The sequence below is a fragment of the Oncorhynchus kisutch genome, linkage group LG19, assembly GCF_002021735.2.
Source record: "Oncorhynchus kisutch isolate 150728-3 linkage group LG19, Okis_V2, whole genome shotgun sequence".
Taxonomy (NCBI): domain Eukaryota; kingdom Metazoa; phylum Chordata; class Actinopteri; order Salmoniformes; family Salmonidae; genus Oncorhynchus; species Oncorhynchus kisutch.
This window is the reverse complement of record NC_034192.2, coordinates 28,082,354-28,105,053: the sequence shown is the minus strand read 5'-3', so window position 1 is coordinate 28,105,053 and position 22,700 is coordinate 28,082,354. Positions and strand designations below refer to the sequence as shown.

Here is a 22,700-nt window from a genome sequence, read left to right as displayed (position 1 = left end):
GCCTAAATGACTACCTCCCCGGAGCACTCATGTCAGTAGTTGGTCATGGCCTCACCATCATCCCGAAAACCCTAGACCCACTCCAATTCGCATACCGCTCCAACAGATCCACAGATGACGCAATCTCAATCTCACTCCACACTGCCCTTTCCCACCTGGACAAAAGGAACACCTGTGTGAGAATGCTGTTCATTGACTACAGCTCAGCGTTCAACACCATAGTGCCCACAAAGGTCATCACTAAGCTAAGGACCTTGGGACTAAACCCCTCCCTCTGCAACTGGATCCTGGACTTCCTGACTGGCCGCCCCCAGGTGTTAAGGGTAGTCAACACATTTGCCACGCTGATTCTCAACACAGGGGCCCCTCAGGGGTGTGTGCTCAGTCCCCTCCTGTACTCCCTGTTCACCCACGACTGTGTGGGTTCTCTTTGCTACCACACAGCAAGCAGTGCCAAGTCTAGGTCCAAAAGGTCCAACAACTTCTACCCCCAGTACCGGAGCGACAAGTCTAGGTCCAACATCTTCATACCTGTGGTATATGGTCTGACATACCACGGCTTTCAACCAATCAGCATTCAAGGTTCGACCCAGGTTTATAATTGTAAATAATTTGCACGTGTGCAAAAAAAAACTAGGCTAGTTTTCAGGCTTTTTGAGTAGTCATTGGGCTAGAAATCTTAGGTTGACCTAGCAATCCTGCCTCAAAACTAGGCTCGAGGGCGCACACTCAGTAGCACCGCGACTGCCACGCAGCTCCCCCGGCACTGCCACGCAGAAATATCAGCCCACAGAGATAATCAAATCAAATTTTATTTGTCACACGTGCCGAATACAACAGGTGTCGGTAGACCTTACTGTGAAATCCTTACATTACAAGCCCTTTACCAACAATGCAGTTCAAGAAATAGTTTAAAAAAATATTTCCTAAATAAACTAAAGTAAAAAATAAAATAAATTGGACAGAGGATCTCAATCTCTGAGCAAGAACCAAAAAATATTAGGCTATTTTCTGGCAATTGTACTGTTATGTGCCAGATAAGACCACAAACAGTTATAAATGGCCCATTTGCGAAAATGACTTGCCACTTCAATAGGCATAGTCTACAGAATAAAATCTGTGTTTATGATTGTAATTCAATTTTGACATGGTTTGCTTAGCTAAAGGCAGGTAGGTAGCCTAGTGGTTAGAGCGTTGGGCCAGTAACCGAAAGGTTGCTAGATTGAATCCCAGAGCTGACAAGGTAAAAATCTGTCATTATGCCCCTGAACAAGACAGTTAGTCCACTGTTCCTAGGCAGTCATTGTAAATAAGAATTTTTTCTTAACTGACTTGCCTAGTTAAATATATAGATTTTCTAATTATAGGCCCACATCTCATTTCACATAATCTACAGTAGCCTAGATATGATGTAGGCAAGATGTAAACTGAAGGATTTAGCAGCTCTTCGTTCAAATTAAATCTTGTGTGGTGTTTGTTATTCACCCAATGTTCACAGGTCTGATGGACCCACAACATTGGGTTTTTACAACAATAGAGCCATAATAATTTATGTATAGACAGTAGATGTTGACTTAGAATCAATTACAAGCAATATAGACAACATACATGGTTAATATTTGCCATTTACCCCTGCCAGATCACATTTATCAATAAAAGCACAAATATTTGTTGAAAATGTGATTTTTGTAAACACAAATCAATTATAAGCGAGACATGAGTGGAATAAATGTTTATCTTGAACAAATGTAAATTAAACAAGGTTATCACTATTGATGTTTATTGCTTGAACTGAACAAATTGGAAAGACAAATTTTACATGCAGTATTTTATGGAAATGATCAATGAGCCCCATTGAACACAAATTAAGGCCGGTCTACGCACCACATGGGGGACAGAGTTTTACTCTGTGTGTGTTGCAAATGTATTTCTTGCACTTGATGCATGTGTACTGTCTTCCTGTCCTTCTTGGGTCCACACACACACACACACACACATCACATCACATCACATCACATCACAGCATTTCTTCTTGTTGCTACTGGCTGCAATCTAGAATGATGAAAACACTTATGTTCGTAAAATTCCTGAACTCTCACTCACATATATAGTTACAGCAGGCCAAGGTAGGAGAGTCAGACTCACACGCAACATCACTCACACTTACTTCCGGTATTGGAGTTGTTGGCTCTGTGTGTCGGGCGGATGGGGCACCAGCATCCTCCTCACGAAGGCTGCAGAAGCTATGGTCCTTGGGATATGTTGCCTCCTCTGGATTTGTGGTCTTACCAATGCCTCGAGAAAGAGCAGTCTTCTCGTAGGGTAGCGTAGGGTTCTTATTTTGCTGGTGTAGCCAGTCACCAGCTTGTCTAAATTGTCCACCCCTCCGTTTGTGATTTCAGGTTGATGTTCCTGGCCACAGATTATCCCATCCCTATGCAGCCTACTCATGAGTACCACATGTTCGCCTTCCTTTGGCACATAGGACACTAGGGACATGTTAGCCATGAACACAAACTTAGAAGGATTGATAGGCCTGTTCTGTGTATTCAACAGCTGAAGTGGGAGCGCTGGCTTGTTTTTCATACTGTTCCTACCATTGTCAGCTTCCTCTTGAGGAGCTCCTGTCCCAGCTTGTGCAAAGTAAAAAATTAGACTCAATGTCCTTCAGATGGATAACCACCATCCGCATCAGCCCTGGTTGCATCCTTATCACATTAGCAGCAATGCGGGGTGACTCATTCCTTGGGCAAGAAAACACAATTTTTGAGATCCATATTTCTCCTCTTGCAGGCTGCTGATGAGCTGGTTGCTGAAGGGATGGTCCTGGGGCTGGCTGAGGGTCCATCTCATCCTCTTCTTCCTACTCACTGTCACTAACTGTCTCTTCTTCCAACTCAATGTCTCTGAATTGACAGTGTCACGCTTGTCGAAAAGAATGGACCAGGGTGTAGCGTGCGTAGAGTTCCACATAATTTAATTGAAACTCACCAAACAGAACAGACCAGAACGAACGATGCCGCTACTGGTGTGCACACAGGTAAATATCTGTAGACAAGATCTCACAAAGCACAATGAGGCTGCCTAAATATGATCCCCAATCAGAGACAACGAAAAACAGCTGTTTCTGATTGGGAACCATACAAGGCCAACATAAACCATTAATCACCTAGATGAACCACCCTAGTCCCTATCACGCCCCAACCAACAGAGAATAAACAGCTCTCTATGGTCAGGGTGTGACAGACAGAGACATGATCCTTATATTCAGAAAATTATTCATCTTCCAAAGTGGAAGATGTTCCTTCCATACTAGCCTCCCTCTCTGCAAAAATTATTTCGAAGGCTCTCTGAACAGAGATATTTTTTTGCCATACTGATTGGTTGTGGGATGGAGCCACACGTGCAAAGCTATTTATTTGTTGTGTCCCTCCCCCAATTTGCACCTGGCTGGTGTGGAGTGTGGGAAAATTCATTATTTTGAAACATTGCAAAAGAGTCTGTATCAAAATAATGTATTGTAATGACTTAGTGCATGTTCCCACAAGACATTGTGTAGTTTCACACACTTACAAAGGGTAAAGAGTGTGAGAAAAGCGGGTGACAGGCAGGGAGACAGACCCGCTATGTTGAAACAGCAGGCCCAGGGAGGAGGAAGACAGAGTGAAGGCACACAGCAAACCTTTTTGTTTCATTACCCCACATACAGTGGGGCAAAAAAGTATTTAGTCAGCCACCAATTGTGCACGTTCTCCCACTTAAAATGATGAGAGGCCTGTAATTTTAATCATAGGTACACTTCAACTATGACAGACAAAATGAGATGAAAAAAAATCCTGAAAAATCACATTGTAGGATTTTTAATGAATTTATTTGCAAATTATGGTGGAAAATAAGTATTTGGTCACCTACAAACAAGCAAGATTTCTGTCTCTCACAGACCTGTAACTTCTTCTTTAATAGGCTCCTCTGTCTGGGCCGTCTGTGAGTGCTTTGGTATGGGGGTGGCTCCAAAAGTCTCCAATAACACCAGAAAAAGTCGCTTGTCGTTTTTTTGAAAATGTGTCGCTAGAGGGGTCTGAATACCCGCTAAATTAAGTGACCAAGTCGCTAAATTGGCAACACTGCATTGGTCACCACGCCCTTGTATAAAGGCAGACCAACAGACATCTCATTATCGCTCGCGATATTTGGCTGGCCAGAAAGTCTAAACGCATTTCTTGGGATGTCCAAAATCTGACGTCAGCCCATTGAACAGTCATTGGGCTGCAGGAGAATTCAAATCGTCTTGTGTAAGCGGTCGAAAACAACGAAGATTTGAATTGTGGTGGTTCTGTTCCCTTTTGACTGCATGGTGGAAAGGTATGCTTACTAGCTAGCTAAATATGAAAAGTAATTTTACAATCTCTTGCTAGTTATCCTCTTACGATCACATTTCCGAGGGTAACTGTATTTGTGTAATCAACAGTTAGTACTAGCTAGATAACGTAAGTTGCACGCTATGTCGTGCAAGTTTATTTAACGTACTTAGCTAGCTCATATCAGGAGGAAAAAGCTGGCTAATGTTAGTGTTTATCAGTCGTATGCTGTATTGTTAACTAGCAAAAGCAAACACAACGTTGCGTGTATACAATTGTTTTATCCCGTTTCGTGCCGACTGAATAGGACCTAATTACCGAGTCCAAGTTGTGGAACAGTAGTTAGTCTTTATCCATTGTTTTCAACTAGGTTTAGTTCAGGGTTAGACTTTATTCCACCATTAGGCTAATAGCTATATTTGTCATCCTTGTTTGTTGTGTTCATTTAATCAGATATGATCACTGAGTAGCCACATTCTTTACATAATTGAACAACTATTCCACCTAAACCCATATGAACCATCGCTGGGCATAAATGGGTGTCCCACAATCTCAATAAGTGCTCCAGTTAAGTTTCTCTCCCTTTTACTTCCCCCTCAATTGTGAAAGATGTGTACTTCAGGAGACGATGAGATCCAGCGACTACAACGCAAGTTGAAGGAAGCAGGCCAATATGGCCTTCAGCTGCTGGATGGGCAGCTGGATCTACAGAACAAACTGGAGGAGCAGCGGGTAGAGATGACCAACGCTGTGGAGGTGATCATTCACACTGGGCAATGACTGAAAGACTGCTGTCTTCTTGACCGTTGATAAACTGCTACTGTCATAGCCTATTCAACTCATTACAACATAAGACAAACTGCTGCCCATAACAACTACTAATCATCCTTATATTTTATGACCTGAATCTTGTTACAACTGATATTACAGTAATGTTGAGCAGGGTTTGGATGAGAACGCAGATGGAGTGGGTTGATGTATGAGGTATGAATCTCTTGTGTGTCTTTTCTCAGGTCCTGGAGCAGGAGAAATACTCCCTGCAGCGCGAAGTGGCGCTGAAAAACCGTGAGCTGGACAGCTTGCGCTCCGACCACGACTCGATCAAGAGCCAACAGAGGCTGCAGTGGGAGCAACATGAATCCCGGCTGGAGAGGAATCACGCTATGGAGCTCAATGAGTGCAAGAACACGGTTGGTGTGGTTTTGATTACCTGTACACCATTGGCTGGGGGATATGCTGAGTCTAGGCAAGGAAAAAATAGCATGCAAAGCAGTGGTGGAAAATACTTGAGTAAAAGTCCAGATACCTTAATAGAAAATGACTCAAGTAAAATTCTACTTGAGTAAAAGTATTTGGTTTAAAATATACTTAAGTATCAAAAAGTGTAAATTATATTAAGCAAACCAGATGGCATCATTTTCTTGTTTTCATTTTACGGAAAGCCAGGGGCACTCGGATATAATTGATTTTGACTGTTTTCCTGTCCTGCTAAGCATTCAAAGTGTAACTAATACTTTTGGGTGTCAAGGAAAATGTATGTAGTTAAAAGTACAATATTTTCTTAAGAAATGTAGGGAAGTAAAAGTAGTCAAAAATATAAATAGTAAAGTACAGCTACCCCCAAAAAATTACTTTTGTAGTGCTTTAAAGTATTTTTACTAAAGTACTTTACACCACTGATGCAAAGGTACTTCTTTTGTGTGGAATTATGCACACTGAAGTCATCTCTGCTAGACATACTTAATTAGGAGTTGCCTTTGATGCAATACTTATTTCTTGACAATACTATGTGTGCCCAGTCAATGTAGTGAATGGGATATCTGTGGTTGGCTGTAGATGGAGAGAATGAGATCTGAACTGGATGAGGTGCAGCTGAGTGAGAAGCAGCTGAGGCATAAACTGGAGCTCCAGACAGAGACCCTGAGCATCAAGATGGAGGAGCTACGATCTGTCACAGAGCGGACTCATGAAACCCTGTCAACAGAGATGATGGAATTGCAGGTGGAGAGGATGGAGCTTGTGGCTGCTAAGGTGAGTACCCTACCACACTGTCTGTAAAGACATAATCTCAGGAGCCCAGGACTAAAATATTGCATCAGATGCTCAATTAAGTTCTGGAGTCAGATGTATGAGAAGATACTACCAAGATTAGCAAAGTCTCCACCCCAAGTCTGTTGGCCAAATATACCCTCTCTTCCGAAATGTGAAAGATGCGAACACCTGCGTAATCATGTTTTGGCGACATTATTGTTATCGAAAAAAATCTGCAAACTGGAAAAAAGCTCCTTAGTCGTCTGATCCCGCAGTCTGTTGAGACGCTACGCTCCACAGCTGGGTGACATGTCCTAAAAATCACATCTCAATTTGATTTATTTTTTAATTCTAAAAAAATAATTGTGTGTATATTTTTGTAGAAATATTTTCTCTAAGCTTTGCTGTAAAATACAATGCAATTCAAACAGTCAGCAATAATCTAATGAATTCATGGCTCGTGAAATTATACCTAGGCTAAATTAAGCCTAACTAATAATGTAATTATTTAATCAAATTAGTTTAACCTGCTTTTTTGCAATAACCACAGATCTGGTTTTTAAGTCTGTCTATGAAAATGCCCTCTTTGTTACAAGTTTAACCAGAACCCTGCATAATACACATTCACTTCTTGTTGCAGGCATTATCGAAAATTAACACGGGTATCAAAAAGAATCTCTCAAGCACAAGACCATGTGCTAATGAGTAGTCAGTATCTCTCTATAGCTATCTTTATATTTCAAGTTTAGCCAACTTGCATCTATTTGCCAATCAACAAGGCAGAGCAGTTGAATTGTTATGAACACCGAATCAATGTTCATTGATACTCCCGTTTTAGTAGTCTGCTCTGTGCGCAACTTGAGAAGTTAAGACATTAAAAAGGGTATCAATAGAAAGGAAAACTTCTCCTCTATTACAGTAAAATAACCACTTGTCAGGGTGGAAGAAGTGATCTCATCATTGTTGTTTGAGTGGCAGGGGAAGAGCTAATTTATTCTATATCAGGCCCAGCCCAACTCCGATTCCATCCGATGTGACATGCATCTGTACATGGGAGATTAGTATAGGCCCATAAAGACTCTGCTTTGTTAACTTTTAGCTCATTTAAATCTCAGTCGACAATGATTGCATGTGGTACAGTATAGGTAGTCATTTTTGTTTTTTGTCCACTCAGGCTACCTTGGAGCTGGCACTTCAGGAGGCCCAGTACAAAGAGCAGCAGCTGGAGCTGACTAACACAAACCTTCAACGTCAACTGGAGAGAATCTGCGAGGAGAAAGGAGAGTGTGAGAGAGAAGCTGTCTCCTGTTTCAACACCTTGGAGGTAAAGATCATAATCTTCAGCAGTTTAGGTTGTGTATATCATGCATACATTGCACTAGTCATTCATGCTAAGGAAACAAATGTGTTTTCCTTTTTGTTTGCTTTAGAAATCCCGAGAGGCCAACCAAGATCTCCAGATTCAACTGGATCAGCTGTTGCAACAGGCACAAGATCCCAACAGCAAGGGAAATTCTTTATTTGGAGAGGTAGGTACTACATTGCCATCTGTCTCCGTAGCGTCTTTGAATGTATTTCAAAGTACAGTGAAATTCTTACCCTGTGAGCTCTTTCCCAACAATATAATAATAATAATAGAATAGAATTAAAAACCTCAAGGACTACGATGAGGGTTAAATACAATGAGAGTGCAAGAATATATACAGTAGTGTCAGTACCTTTGCCATTGTGCTGGAGTTGTTGAGGTGGGTTTATACATACGACGTGACTGGTAGTAGGATTTACATGTAAACAGGGCTGGGAAAGGGACTGGTAGCAGGAATATATAAATACTTATCTCTACAGTAAACAGTTGAAGACTAACGTTTACATACACCGTAGCCAAATACATTTAAACTCAGTTTTTCACAATTCCTGACATTTAATTCTAGTAAAAATTCCCTGTCTTAGGTCAGTTAGGATCACCACTTTATTTTAAGAATGTGAAATGTCAGAATAATAAGAGAGGGTCATGATTTCTTTCATCACATTCCCAGTGGGTCAGAAGTTTACATTCACTCAATTAGTATTTGGTAGCATTGCCTTGAAATTGTTTAACTTGGGTCAAATGTTTCAGGTAGCCTTCCACAAGCTTCCCACAATAAGTTGGGTGAATTTTGTAACTGAGTCAGGTTTGTAGGCCTCCTTGCTCGCACACACTTTTTCAGTTCTGCCCACACATTTTCTATGGGATTGAGGTCAGGTCTTTGATGGCCACTCCAATACCTTGACTTTGTTGTCCTTAAGCCATTTTGCCATAACTTTGGAAGTATGCTTGTGGTCATTGTCCATTTGGAAGACCCATTTGCGACCAAGCTTTAACTTCCTGACTGATGTCTTGAGATGTTGTTTCAATACATCCACAATGCTTCAATATATCCACATCATTTTCTTCCTTGTGATGCCATCTATTTTGTGAAGTGGACCAGTCCCTCCTGCAGCAAAGCAGAACCCACAACATGATGCTGCCACCTTCTCGCTTCACGGTTGGGATGGTGTTCTTCGGCTTGCAAGCATTCCCCTTTTTCCTCCAAACATAACGATGGTCATTATGGCCAAACGGTTCCATTTTTGTTTCATCAGACCAGAGGACATTTCTCCAAAAAGTAGGATCTTTGTCCCCATGTGCAGTTGCAAACCGTAATCTGGCGCTTTTATGGTGGTTTTGGAGCAGTGTCTTCTTCCTTGCTGAGCGGCCTTTCAGGTTATGTCGATATAGGACTAATTTTACAGATACTTTTGTACCTGTTTCCTCCAGCATCTTCACAAGGTCCTTTGCTGCTGTTCTGGGATTGATTTGCACTTTTCGCACCGAAGTACGTTCATCTCTAGGAGACAGAACGCGTCTCTATCCTGAGCGGTATGACGGCTGCGTGGTACCATGGTGTTTATACTTGCGTACTATTGTTTGTACAGATGAGTGTGGTACAGTCAGGCATTTGGAAAATGCTCCCTATGATGAACCAGACTTGTGGAGGTCTACAATTTCTTTTTTTCTGGGGTCTGATTTCTTTTGATTCTCCCATGATGTCAAGCAAAGAGGCACTGAGTTTGAAGGTAGGCCTTGAAATACATCCACGGGTACACCTCCAATTAGGCTAATTGACATAATTTGAGTTATCAGAAGCTTCCAAAGCCATGCCATAATTGTATGGAATTTTCCAAGCTGTTTAAAGGCACAGTCAACTTAGTGTATGTAAACTTCTGACCTACTGGAATTGTGATACAGTGAAATAATCTGTCTGTAAACAATTGTTGGAAAAATGACTTGTGCCTTGCACAAAGTAAATGTCCTAACTGACTTGCCAAAACTATAGTTTGTTAACAAGACATTTGTGGGGTGGTTGAAACACTTCGGTTGGGGTCATTAAAACTCATTTATGTATACTAGTGGTAATATATACGTGTAAACAAGAGTAATAGTGACCAGTAGCAGGATAAATGTTAATCAATGGACATCGGTGTAAAGGAGTAATGTTATCCTAAGTCATTTTACCAGTGGTGTAGGTTGTCGGAGTGTGTAGAGACCTGTGGATTGCCCTAGAGTCGGTGTGGATAGTCTGAGAGAGGGAAGGTAGTAGTTGTTAGCCATTTAAGTCTTATGGTCAGGGGATAGAAGCTTTTTAGGAGTGTTTGTCTGAGCTGGTACCGCCTGCAGGACGGGAGCACTGAGTACAGTCCATGTCTTTGGTGGCTGGAATATTTTTGCACATTTTTGGGCCTTTCTCAGACACCGCCTGGCATGTACTTCCTAGATGGCTGGGACCTCACCCCCAGTGATGCCTCTGTATTGCTTTCTGGGGCGGGCGGTGCAGTTGCCATACCAAACTGTGATACAACCAGTTACGATGCTCTCAATGATGCAGCTGTAATAGTTGCTTGAGGATCTAAGGGGCCATGACAGATCGTTTCAGCCTCCCAAAGGAGAAGAGGTGTTGCCGTGCCTTCTTCACGACTTCTGGTGTCAGAGGGCCTTGTTAAGTCCTCTTGATGTGGACACCGAGGAACTTGAAGCTCTTGACCCTCTCCACTGTGGCCCTGTGGCTGGGGGTGTGCACCCTCCCCGTTCTGTGTTATAGAGCCTCTTGATTTATTTTTAGCTTGAAGACAAACGAGCAGAGATGGAGAGACAGCTGATCAGTATGAAAGTACAGCACAAATCCCTTCAGAAGCAGCATGCCTTCTCCGAACAACAGCTCCATCGTATGAAGGTACGATTAAAAACATTTAAAAAAAAGTTTTTGTATGTTTTAACTCAATCACCTAATGACAATGTGAGACTGACCCGAGGTAGACTTGGGATTCATTAATGTGCATTTCCCTCATGCATGATCCTCCAGGTTCAGATAGCCACACTCATGCAACTGCAAGGCTCTAGAGCAGATCCTGCCCAGCTGGAGCGCCTGCAGTCGATGCTCTCAGAGAAGAACAGTGAGATTCAAGCCCTCATTATAAAACTACGTCGCCTGGAGAAAGTGGAGGTGAAGGCCTCTTGTTTGTTGTCATTTCAACTAAAATCCTGTACACTACAACATGTTATAAGGTAACAGATTCACACCGTATGAAGTGAATGTTGTCACAATTGTTGGTTACTGTGTCTATGCAGATGACATGGAAGGCACAGCCCTCTTCAGCCCCGGTGGAAACAGACAGTGGGGATGGGACATACTACACTGACCTTCTGAAAATGCAACTTTCGAACTCTGTGTGAGTTATCGCTTGATTTAGGGCACAGTCAGTATTTACATGCTGGGTGGGTGATGACCTTCAGTTTGCCCATAAACATTCCACATTTTAAGGTTTGGCTTACAAATGTTGAGATTAGAACTGTCGTACCTGCATCAGTGTTTGATTTGTGTGTGTAGGAAGGATGCAGAGCGACTGGGGGATGAGTTGTCTATGCAAAGGATGAAGTCACTCTCTGAGAGTCAAAGAGCACTGGAGCTGGAGAGGAAGCTTTTCCGTGCAGAGAGTGCCCACAAGCAGAGCCAGAGTGTCAACATCATGCTTCAAGTCAAAGTGGAAGAGCTCCGGTTGAAATATGAGCCCAATGGTAAATTAGCCTGTATCGTGACGTTTCACTTGGTCACAGTTGCAGTGATAAGTTACATATTTAAAAAATGTGACATTAGGTAAGAGAGATAAAAATCTATTTTATGTTGTCTTTAGAGGTGAATAGAAAACATATTCAGAAGCGCAAGCGTGAGAAGCTCCCTGTAGACATTCCAGAAGTGAAGAAAGAGGAGCCCATGGTACTGGAGCTCCCCAAGCACATGAAAGAAGAAATGGAAGCAGAGGCCCACCCTTTTACAGAGGAGAGGCTCACCGTTGCCCCTCTGCAGCCCCCCAACAACCCCAAGCCTAACTCTACCTTGACCCGAGACAGCAAGTGTGTGCGCATCTGCGAGGAGCCCCCAACCACTATCCCCAACCCCCCCAGGTCAGTGTCCCCATGGTCCTTCAGACTCCTGTCTCCTCTTTTACTGTGTCAACTTCAGTTTCTTTGTCGTCTTCCTCTTCCTGGGCTTTGTTTGGGCTCTCACCACTAGTCCACCATTGCCTACCCTTCCCTTGCCTTTTGGGAGGGCTGTCACGGGGAAAAGTATTATACTTTCTGTGACATTTTTCCTACAAGGCTGACTGCCTGGATTAAGGCTAGAATTGCTGTTAGCTGAACACAGTTGTAACTTACTGTACCATGAGTCAGTGTGTTGATCTTCCTTTCCATGTATTTGATGGATGCATGTAAATGTAGGTACTAACAATGGTTTACAGTCTGCTGCCAGTAGGAACGGTTTCAACTGTGTTGATCCTTGTCTTTGCACTTTTTGAAATGTAATAAAACATGTAGAGTGAAGGTCAACAGTTTAGGTCTAAACGGATTGATTGACTGGTGTACCACGTAGGCCTAGAACATGTCTTTGTAAATGAATCCTTTGTATTTTACTAGAAATGATAACAACCGGGTTGTAAATGTCATCTGTATGGCTTTGGATTTGGCAACACCTTCACACAAATGGAATGGTTTGCCTTTTAGATCTCCATCAGCTGACTGTAAAACCATGACTGAGGAGCTGGAGATGGAGAAAGAAGGTGAAGAGAACAGAAGAAATGACAAGAAAAGGCTGAAATCTCAAGTCATCCATGTTTCCTCGCAGAAAACACTGGAAAACCAATGTGCTCAGCAGTAGACTGAAGTCTACACTTTTTATATTCCTTCAATCAAATACTAGCATTAGAGTATATTTTAAAATGTTTGTCTTCATTTTATTAATGTATTAAATCTGGATTTCTGTCAAATAAATGATCTTCTATTCTAATAGTGTTTAAATTACAGAATTGGTCAGGAGATATGAATTGTATAAAATTAGTCTGGGCTTTTTTTGTTTGAAATATCATGGGCCACAGTGCCACCCCAGAGTGGACCAATGTGAAATTTGGCAAAAGATTTTGCCAATTTATAGAAGTAGTAGAAGAAAATGGACCACTTTGAAATGGAGATGGCCTCAATGATTGATAAACACAGACTAAAGGGGTGCTGTTTGAAACCGCCGTGCCTCCGTCTTGATACTCCCCCACCATTGTTTAAAAAAATGGAATCTATATAGAAATGCATTTATAAATGTTAACATTTGTTTTTACCAGCAATCCAGGGTTAATATACAGTACCAGTCAAAGTTTTGGACACCTACTCATTCAAGAGTTTTAATTTATTTTTACGATTTTATATTTGAGATTCTTCAAAGGTGCCACTTTACCTTGACAGCTTTGCACACTCTTGGCATTCTCTCAACCAGATTAATGAGTTTGTCACCTGGAATGCATTTCAATTAACAGGTGTGCCTTGTTAAATGTTAATTTGTGGAATTTCTTTCCTTAATGCGTTTGAGCCAATCATTTGTTTTGTGACAAGATAGGGTTGATATACAGAAGATAGCCTTATTTGGTAAAAGACCAAGTCCATATTAGGGCAAGAAGAGCTCAAATAAGCAAAGAGAAATGACAGTCTATCATTATCTGAAGGTCATCATTATATGAAGGTCAGTCAATCTGGAAAATTTCAAGAACTTTGAAAGTTCAAGTGCAGTCGCAAAAAACATCAAGCGCTATGATGAAACTGACTCTCATGAGGATCGCCACAGGAAAGGAAGACCCAGAGTTACCTCTGCTGCAGAGGATAAGTTCATTAGAGTTACCAGCTTCAAAAATCGTCCATTAGCTGCACCTCAGATTGCAGCTGAAAGAAATGCTTCACAGAATTCAAGTAACAGACACATCTCAACATCAACTGTTCAGAGGAGACTGAGTCAGGCCTTCATGGTCGAATTGCTGCAAAGAAACCACAACGAAAGGACACCAATAATAAGAAGAGACTTGCTTGGGCCAAGAAACACAAGCAAAAGACATTAGACCGGTGGAAATGTGTCCTTTCGTCTGAAATTTTTGGTTCCAACCGCTGCATCACTGTGAGATGCAGAGTAAGTGAACAGATGATATCTGCATGTGTGGTTCCCACCATGAAGCATGGAGAAGGAGGTGTGGGGGTGCTTAGCTGGTGACAGTGATTTAGTTCGAATTCAAGGCACACTTGTATCAGTGTGGCTACCACAGCCTTTCGCAGCGATACGCCAGCCCATCTGTTTTGCGCTTAGTGGGACTATCGTTTTTTTTTCAACAGGACAGTGACCCAACACATCTCCAGGCTGTGTAAGAGCTATTTGATCAAGAAGGAGAGTGATGGAGTGCTGCATCAGATGACCTGGCCTCCACAATCCCCCAACCTCAACCCAATTGAGATGGTTTGGTATAAGTTGGACAGCAGAGTGAAGGAAAAGCAGCCAACAAGTGTTCAGCACATGTGGGAACTCCTTCAAGACTGTTGGATAAGCATTCCAGGTGACTACCTCATGAAGCTGGTTGAGAGAATGCCAAGAGTGTGCAAAGCTGTCATCAAGGGAAAGGGTGGCAACTTTGAATAATCTAAAATATATTTAGAACACTTTTTTGGGTTACTACATGATTCCACATGTGCTATTTCATAGTCTTGATGTCTTCACTATTATTCTACAATGCAGACAAATTGTAAAAATAAAGAAAAACCCTTGAATGAGTAGGTGTGTCCAAACCTTTGAGTGGTACTGTTCATCATTGGGCGCTGCCTGTGCGCTCACAGACACCATAATGGGAGATATAGTGCATTCGGAAAGTATTCAGACCCCTTGACGTTTTCCACATTTTGTTATGTTACAGCCTTATTCTAAAATGTATTAAATACATGTTTTTCCTCATCAATCTTAACACAATACCCATAATGAAAACGTTTTCACATCTTGCATCCTGTTTCCATTGATCATCCTTGAGATGTTTCTACAACTTGATTGGAGTCCACTTGTGGTAAATTCAAATGATTGGACGTGATTTGGAAAGGCACACATCTGTCTATATAAGGTCCCAGCGTGCATGTCAGAGCAAAAACCAAGCAATGAGGTTGAAGGAATTGTCCTTGGAGCTCTGAGACTGGATTGGCTGAGGCACATATCTGGAGAAGGGTACCAAAAAAATGTCTGCAGCATTGAAGGTCCCCAAGAACATAGTGGCCTCCGTCATTCTTAAATGGAATATGTTTGGAACCACCAAGACTCTTCCTAGAGCTGGCTGCCCGGCCAAACTGAGCAATCGGGGGAGAAGGGCCTTGGTCAGGGAGGTGACCAAGAACCCGATGGTCACTCTGACATAACTCCAGAGTTCCTCTGTGGAGATAGGAGAACCTTCCAGAAGGACAACCATTTCTGCAGCACTCCACCAATCAGTCCTATATGGTAGAAAAGCCAGATGGAAGCCACTTTTTAGTAAAAGGCACATGACAGCCCGCTTAGAGTTTGCCCAAAGGCACCTAAAGGACTCTCAGACCATGAGAAACAAGATTCTCTGGTCTGGTGAAACTAAGATATAACTCTTTGGCCTGAATGCGAAGTGTCACGTCTGAAAGAAACCTGGCACCATCCCTACAGGGAAGCATGGTGGTGGCAGCATCATGCTGTGGGGATGTTTTTCAGCAGCAGGGACTGGGATAAAAGATGAAGATCGAGAGAAAGATGAATGGAGAAAAGTACAGAGAGATCCTTAATGAAAACCTGATCGAGAGCGAGCGCTCGGGACCTCAGACTGGGGCGAAGGTTCACCTTCCAACAGGACAACAACCCTAAGCACACAGCCAAGACAATGCAGGAGTGGCTTTGGACAAGTCTCTGAAAGTCCTAGAGTGGCCCAGCCAGAGCCCGGGCTTGAACCCAATCGAACATCTCTGGATCGAACTGAAAATAGCTGTGCTGTCCAACCTGACCAACCTGACAGAGCTTGAGAGGATCTGCAGAGAAGAATTAGAGAAACTCCCCAAATACACATGTGCCAAGCTTGTAGCGAGTCAGATTCGAGTCACAAATATGATGACTTGCAACTTGACTTTGCCTTTAACATCAATGACTCGTGACTTGACTTGGACTTGAGCCTTATGACTCAACCTGACTTGATACCCTCGCCAAGCCCAAATATTAAAAATGATGCTATTAACAAAAGTGTGCAGCGCATCAACTCTTCATTTAATGGATTACAGTTTGAATCGGACAGCAGCCAATCAAATTGTGCCAGCTGAGAAAAAGTTGTGTGTGGCAGTGCAGAGGAACGTCGGCGGGGGGAATTCAGATGGAGACCTTGGAAAGATGATACCCAAAATTATTATTTTCGGATGTAAAGACGACGCTGTATCAACAAAAAATGGATTGCAACTTGCAAAACATGCGGGAAGAAATTTACAGACAATTTCCAACTTTGTTCGACATTTGAAGCTGCACAAAGAATGCTAAGTCGTGGCTAATACAGCCGACAGCTATATATTTTATTACTTTACTAGTGTATCATGTAGGCTAGCGTAAAGTTAAATCAATGAGCCTCCACGCAGTTAGTCAGTGTGGGAATGTGATCATTGCACCCAAGACTGAGCTACAACTGGCTAGGCAGTTGGTAGCCTAAATCCTGCCTGATGTTACTGCTGTTCCTAAAACCATTGACATACGTTTGCCTACTGTAACCAGAGAGAGAGAGAGAGTGTGTGTGCATGTGTGTGTGTGTGTGTGTGTGTACAAGCCTACATCGCCCGATTGCGATCCTCGATAGTCGATCACTATTGGGAGGGTCTTTCTCATGGCTACCATATATTTCCATGGAAATATAACGTTTATTTGGAAAGTAATAAAAATATCAATATTTTTAAAAGCATTCATGATTTGAGTAAATGTAATATACTAACTATTACTCTTGTTAAAAATATATGGTATTACATTAGGTGAAGAGCACATTGACTTGTTTAGGACTCGAAACTCAAAGTTTAGGACTTGATACTTGACGGTCTTGACTTGAGACTTGACTCGGACTTGCCTGTCTTGACTTGGGACTTGAGTGCTAAGACTTGAGACTTACTTATGACTTGTAAAACAATATTACTTGGTTCCACCTCTGGCTTGTAGTGTCATAGTCAAGAACACTCAAGGCTCTAATCACTGTCTACGGTGCTTCAACAAAGCACTGCGTAAAGGGTCTGAATATTTATGTGAATTTGATATTTCAGGGTTTTATTTTATTTTTCTACCTTTCAAAAGTTTGGGGTCAGTTAGAAATGTCCTTGTTTTTGAAAGAAAAGCTAATTCTTTGTCCATTAAAATAACATCAAATCTTTCTAGAGCTCCAACTTTTTGATCTGAAGGGCACTGACATGATGACTTGACCTCATTTTTTTCTCCAAGTTCTGATGCCATGTTCAAAACATCTGGGAACTCTGAAATCTCGTACTTTCGACCTTAGTGCATTCAAAATAACAGGAATTCTGAAATAAAACTCGTACCGCCTGGGAAAAATCTTTTTGAACTGTCATTCAACTCGAAAATCCAAGTCAGAAACTCTGGCATCTTTCAAGAGCTCCGAATTTCTGACTTGAAGATCCATGACGTCATGACCTCGTTTTTTTCAGAGTTCCCAGTTGTCTTGAACGCACCATCAATAGGATGTCCTTGGCCATTTCTCAATCAAATTTGCTCAACTTACTCAACAGGTTAGGCCAATTAACGTAGCAAGTTAGGGGACTGAGTATGTTCTCCTAAGATACTTCGAAAATCACTTTGTATCGAAGTGGCGAGAAAAGAGCCCGTCCCCAGATAGGATACACTTGTGCTTCCTCGCCATCAGACGGCTATCGAGGAGGGGAGGACTTTCTACATTTGCCAACTAAGGAATCTGAAACACTCATCTACCACGGTTTCCGAGTCACGGAGGAGAGAGGACGGACTATAGGAAAAATCCCTATGAGAAATGTAATGTAATTGCTTCACAGGGATCATACAGGGGATCTCCCATTAGCCAATCCGATTGCATATAATTTGAATACAAGGTACATGCTTTTAAATATGATTGGCTCCCGGTCGTGAAGACAAGTACTAGACAAGTACTGTGGGAGTGGTCTAGTTGCTGAAAAGTATGTGAGATATTAGAGAAAGATAGGAATCCCATCGGACAATGAATGGGAGACGCCCCACCAAGCAGACTGTCTACCAATTGCGTTTACGTTGTCATCCCGCGTCACTTGGTTGTTAAAACAATCGTCTCGCAATCTCTTCTCAAAATCAGGGTATGAGTCGATAATCTTGTAATTTTGTAGTTCTTGTTCACTAAATTCACGCTAATGTAGTTTTTTTTAGCTAGCACCCAATTGACTCCCATTTACTTGCCTTGTCCCAGAATGCATTGTGCAAAATGGACATTAATGCGAATCCAATAGAGTTTCCCATCTCCTCAAAAGAATCTCTGGGCGCATCAACGTTACACGTCCATGCTGACATCTGGAATGGTGCAGTTGGGTGAATAAATAGTGCAGTGCGTCGAAGTACTCGTGAATTGTATTGGTTACCCTTTGCTGTGTCATATCAATATTGCCACTAATACATGAGTTGTGTTAGCTAGCCTACAGCCAGTATGTTGATCGGATGCCGGAGAAGAGGACGTCAATCCACCAGACTGAAGGTAGCACTCATGCTCTTAGCATTCATTTGTCAATTCGTCCATGTTCTCAGCGAAAAGGTGAGTAATGATGAATTAAATAATTATTGACCTATACTAATTGTTATACTACTTAATAAATACAATGTAAAACAGTTTGTGTAGCCTAGCTGATTATGATAAGCCTGTACAAGAGTCTGATACAATACCCTTTGCCCTATAGTCTCCCTCCGCTCTGACTGTTGTGGAGAGCCCTGAGGCCAGCCTGGAGGGTGAGGAGGATGCCCACGTGGAAGAGGGAGATTCTGAGGATTTGGATGCGTTCCATCCAACAGATAAGTGGAAGACTCTCAAACCAGGTGATTGCTAAAGCAGAAACACACATGTGCCTTTATTACACAGTAGTGTACTGGAGATTAAGATCTATGGCAGAATCAAAGGTATTCACTGTACAATTTTGGCATTGTTCAGGTCATGGGGTCCCAAGGGGCTCTCAAGTAAGGCTCAACCTTCAGACTGGACAGAGGGAGGTCAAACTTGGGGAACACCAGACTCTCAAATACCAGATAGATGGACAAAGGTATGAGTTGAGGATCCTATTGAAATTTGTATATCAACCATATGAAACACCATCTAAATTTTTTGCCATATAGCTATTGTACGTTAGATTGCCATACACACACACTACTATGTTTGCTTGAGATTACATCAGACTCACTACAGTCTTTGCTCTCTGTGAGTCAGACAGGGGAAGGAGAACACACAGGGCCCATCTGTCAGTGCTGAGGAGCTGAAGAAGGCTTTGAAAAATATCAAAGAAGGAGTGGATCCCAAAACCAGTGACAAAGAAGAGACGGTTTGCCCTGATTTGATGGATCTGTAGTTTCTTACCACAGTGGAAACAAGCGGCTGTGATAAGAGCCTAATGCATCTGTGATCCCATCTGTCTTTGATTGTTATCTTGGTCCCAAACCTGTGTGTATGTGTTTAGGAGGCTCTCAGGGCCCAGTTTCATACCATGGATGAGCTGAAAAAAGACATTGTCAGGCTAGACATGCTGATGGAGTCAGACTTCCAGATTATGAGTAGACTGGTGTCCCAATTCAACAGCTCTAACGCCACTGTGGAAGAGAAGGTTAAAGCTCTACATGACTTAGAGTACCTTGTTCATCAGGTGAGGCCCCCCAAGCATGGGATGTTTTTGTATATACTAATAGTCGGGGAGGAGAAACAACACCTCTTTTACATAGGTTAACATAAACACACAAAATAACTTTCATTGGATTCAAGTAATGGAGTTATAATTACGGTTTCCTTTCTTGTTATGTCTTGTCAGGTGGACAATGCACAGAACCTGGCATCTAGCGGAGGGTTGAAGCTTGTGGTTGATGCATTGAACAGCACAGACTATCGACTTCAAGAGAGTGCTTCTTTCGTTCTGGGATCAGCTCTATCAAGGTATAGCAGTCTTCATTAACCCGTTCCAACTGTCGAATTCTAAATACCAGCCAAAAGACAGCCTGTTTTTGTTTGTATTTGTGTGTGTGTGGTCAGTAACATTATCATTCACTATCTTCTTTCTAGTAACCCAGTGGTGCAGGTGGAGGCAGTTGAAAGTGGTACCCTTCAGAAGCTGTTAATGTTACTTGCCACTCCACGACCCATGTCTGTTAAAAAGAGGGCGAGTCCTGTTCCCACATTCTAAAATTCACTCATAATACATTTTTATTTTAGAATCAGTCCAGTATATCTAGCAGGATTAATAGTCCCGTCTTTAGCAGAGACACTCGATGGCTTTCAATTTAATGCTGCAAGGTTTCATCACATCTGTCTTCAAATACATTTTAGAATCTGAACAGAATTTAGCCCTGACAATCACTTGTAAATAATCATTCTCTTCCTGGCACTTAACTAAGGCTAATGTTTGCCTGCTATACAGGCGTTGTTTGCTCTGGCCTGTTTGCTACGTCACTGCCCCTTTGCCCAAAGCCACTTCCTGAAGCTGGGTGGGCTGCAAGTGTTGGGGGATATTTTCCGAGCATCTGGAGGTGGGGCTGTCCGTGTGAGGATTGTAACCATACTCTATGATATGATCAACGAAAAGGTGAGGGGTGCTCTTTACGAAAACCTTGCCAATAATACAAGGCTAGTCTTGTGAAATCAAATGTATGTGAATGGCATGAATGGCATTCTCTATTCTAGGAGCTGATCTCTCAGACTGGACTTGACCCCATCCCAGATGCATCTCACAATGAGCGTTTGCGGCAGTATGCGCAGGTCTCCCTCCAGCCACTTTTGGCAGAGCAAGGCTGGTGCAGTCTGGTACCTGAACTGTTGGCCTCCCCAGAGCACGACTGGAAGGAAAAGGCCCTGCGAACTATCCTGGCCATGATGCCTCACTGCCAGACTCAGTATCGAAAGGATTACGCCCTGTCTTCCTCCCTCAGCGCCCTACAGGAGCAGTACCAGGAGCTGGTGCTCACAGAGCAGGTCCTCGGTGACGAGGATGGATACTTTGGGGAGATCCTGGCTCTGTTGGAGACAGTGGTGCTGAAACTGAAACAAGTATAGGGCTTGGTGAAAACCCTTGTCAAAGGACAATTAAAAAAACAAGGATGTAGGATTACAGAAATGCGTTCGAGTTTTGCGGCTGTGTGATAGGGTCAAATCAAGTTTTATTTGTCACATACACATGGTTAGCAGATGTTAATGCGAGCGTAGCGAAATGCTTGTGCTTCTAGTTCACACATTTGCAAATCACAAGGTTGCCTTTTGGTTGCTTAGCCTTAACCTTTTTTCTGCATCTGTGATGCATCATGCCTTGGCTTGTGTCTCAAAATAAGGCTTTCCAGTCCTCCCTGAGGAATGCATTCAGCTGGGCTAAAAGACAGTATTTCTCCTTATATGGCATTTGTGTTCCTTGTTCAGTGTGCTCCATCTATCTTGTTAGTGGATTGTCCACTGTGATACTAGTGTGCCTAGTCAGTGCCTGCTGTAAGCAGTAATGAAATCTGAGCTATTTCCATACTTCCCTATGGGGTTTCATGAGAGACTGTACAGGTTCATGTTTCATCATTTTATTAGTTTAAGTGTTTCCACTGATTTGGAAAGCCAATGTCCAGTCAGTGATACTCTTCATTGCACTGCATCATTCCGGCAGGAAGGAAAGGCATCCAGAGAGAATTCTTGTGCCTCACACATGCCTGCATGCTTGACCAAGACTTTCTTGTGTTTGAACCTGTCAATAAGAGATGTGTTCTGTCAACTGCTTAAAATAGAAGGTTCAAATGTGGCACCTTCAATTCCAAAAAGCATGATTGAATGTAAAATGGTAAACAGAAACTTTGAGAATTATTGAGCATAATATTGAGTCTAGCTCTCAAATACACACAATTTATTCTAATGATTTGAAATGTCTTAACTGATGTCTAAGTTATTTGTTTACTATGTATTTTGTTTACTTGTTTGATAAGAATAAATCCATTGGGTAAAGGCACTGCTAATAATCTGCCTTTAACTGAGACTTTAAAAAAATATTTTACAAACCCTACAAAATATCTAGCCACTGTCAGTAGATACGATGGGTGTGTAAGAGGCACATCTTATCTGTTTTTAGAACAAAGTAACAAAGTTGCCTCACCAAAACTGTGAAGTTGGGAGGTCAGTGTCATTGATTCAAGGTGCACCTGCGCCATCTTATTTGTACATGTTTCTGGTTAATATTTTCTTATTCATGTAATGCCCAACCTTACTGTTTTGTCTGTCTCCACTTTGCCAGTTTTTGCTAGTGACTGAAGTGGCTCAATGACTGCATCAATCTTTGATATTCTATAAGGAATTATTCTCTTTCAGAAACTATTTACAGTAAGTAAATAACCTCACCCGTGTGCTTTATACTTACAGTGCCTTGCGAAAGTATTCGGCCCCCTTGAACTTTGCGACCTTTTGCCACATTTCAGGCTTCAAACAAAGATATAAAACTATTTTTTTGTGAAGAATCAACAAGTGGGACACAATCATGAAGTGGAACTTCATTTATTGGATATTTCAAACTTTTTTAACAAATCAAAAACTGAAAAATTGGGCGTGCAAAATTATTCAGCCCCCTTAAGTTAATACTTTGTAGCGCCACCTTTTGCTGCGATTACAGCTGTAAGTCGCTTGGGGTATTTCTCTATCAGTTTTGCACATCGAGAGACTGACATTTTTTCCCATTCCTCCTTGCAA

General features: G+C 42.1%; 2 protein-coding genes and 1 long non-coding RNA gene across 5 annotated transcripts; 2 read left to right on the top strand and 1 right to left on the bottom strand.

Annotated features, from left to right (window-relative positions):
* Window positions 1-1,721: 1,721 nt before the first annotated feature.
* LOC116355064 (uncharacterized) lies at window positions 1,722-3,062 on the bottom strand. Its single transcript, XR_004204282.1, has 2 exons — window positions 2,168-3,062; window positions 1,722-2,052 (listed from the first exon to the last, which is right to left on the bottom strand). It is a non-coding gene; the product is annotated as an uncharacterized LOC116355064 (long non-coding RNA).
* Window positions 3,063-3,963: 901 nt separating this feature from the next.
* Window positions 3,964-12,748, top strand: LOC109888250 (protein Spindly). The gene is made up of 12 exons (XM_031798077.1): window positions 3,964-4,362; window positions 4,968-5,114; window positions 5,372-5,548; window positions 6,195-6,389; window positions 7,564-7,713; window positions 7,820-7,918; window positions 10,529-10,639; window positions 10,769-10,909; window positions 11,035-11,135; window positions 11,294-11,481; window positions 11,598-11,868; window positions 12,466-12,748. The coding sequence occupies exons 2-12, from the start codon at window positions 4,968-4,970 to the stop codon at window positions 12,617-12,619; spliced, it is 1,734 nt and encodes a 577-aa protein (XP_031653937.1). The 5' UTR covers window positions 3,964-4,362; the 3' UTR covers window positions 12,620-12,748.
* A 5,208-nt stretch (window positions 12,749-17,956) lies between these two features.
* sil1 (SIL1 nucleotide exchange factor) lies at window positions 17,957-21,969 on the top strand. Of its 3 annotated transcripts, XM_031798286.1 has the most exons (10): window positions 17,957-18,334; window positions 18,438-18,554; window positions 18,697-18,832; window positions 18,945-19,053; window positions 19,218-19,329; window positions 19,465-19,647; window positions 19,810-19,931; window positions 20,058-20,154; window positions 20,413-20,577; window positions 20,676-21,969. In XM_031798286.1, the coding sequence occupies exons 2-10, from the start codon at window positions 18,450-18,452 to the stop codon at window positions 21,042-21,044; spliced, it is 1,398 nt and encodes a 465-aa protein (XP_031654146.1). In that variant the 5' UTR covers window positions 17,957-18,334; window positions 18,438-18,449; the 3' UTR covers window positions 21,045-21,969. The 3 variants fall into 3 exon arrangements, with proteins under 3 accessions (XP_031654146.1, XP_020308329.1, XP_020308328.1); XM_020452740.2 differs by having other exon boundaries at window positions 17,957-18,497; XM_020452739.2 differs by having other exon boundaries at window positions 17,957-18,554.
* Window positions 21,970-22,700: the final 731 nt, after the last annotated feature.

Coding starts and splice junctions, on each gene's coding strand:
- LOC109888250 (XM_031798077.1), top strand. CDS start 4,968: ATGTGTACTTCAGGAGACGATGAGATCCAGCGACTACAACGCAAGTTG. Junction 10,640..10,768: donor AACAGCTCCATCGTATGAAG/GTACGATTAAAA, acceptor ATGATCCTCCAG/GTTCAGATAGCCACACTCAT. Junction 11,869..12,465: donor ACTATCCCCAACCCCCCCAG/GTCAGTGTCCCC, acceptor TTTGCCTTTTAG/ATCTCCATCAGCTGACTGTA.
- sil1 (XM_031798286.1), top strand. CDS start 18,450: ATGTTGATCGGATGCCGGAGAAGAGGACGTCAATCCACCAGACTGAAG. Junction 20,155..20,412: donor CCATGTCTGTTAAAAAGAGG/GCGAGTCCTGTT, acceptor CCTGCTATACAG/GCGTTGTTTGCTCTGGCCTG. Junction 20,578..20,675: donor ATGATATGATCAACGAAAAG/GTGAGGGGTGCT, acceptor TCTCTATTCTAG/GAGCTGATCTCTCAGACTGG.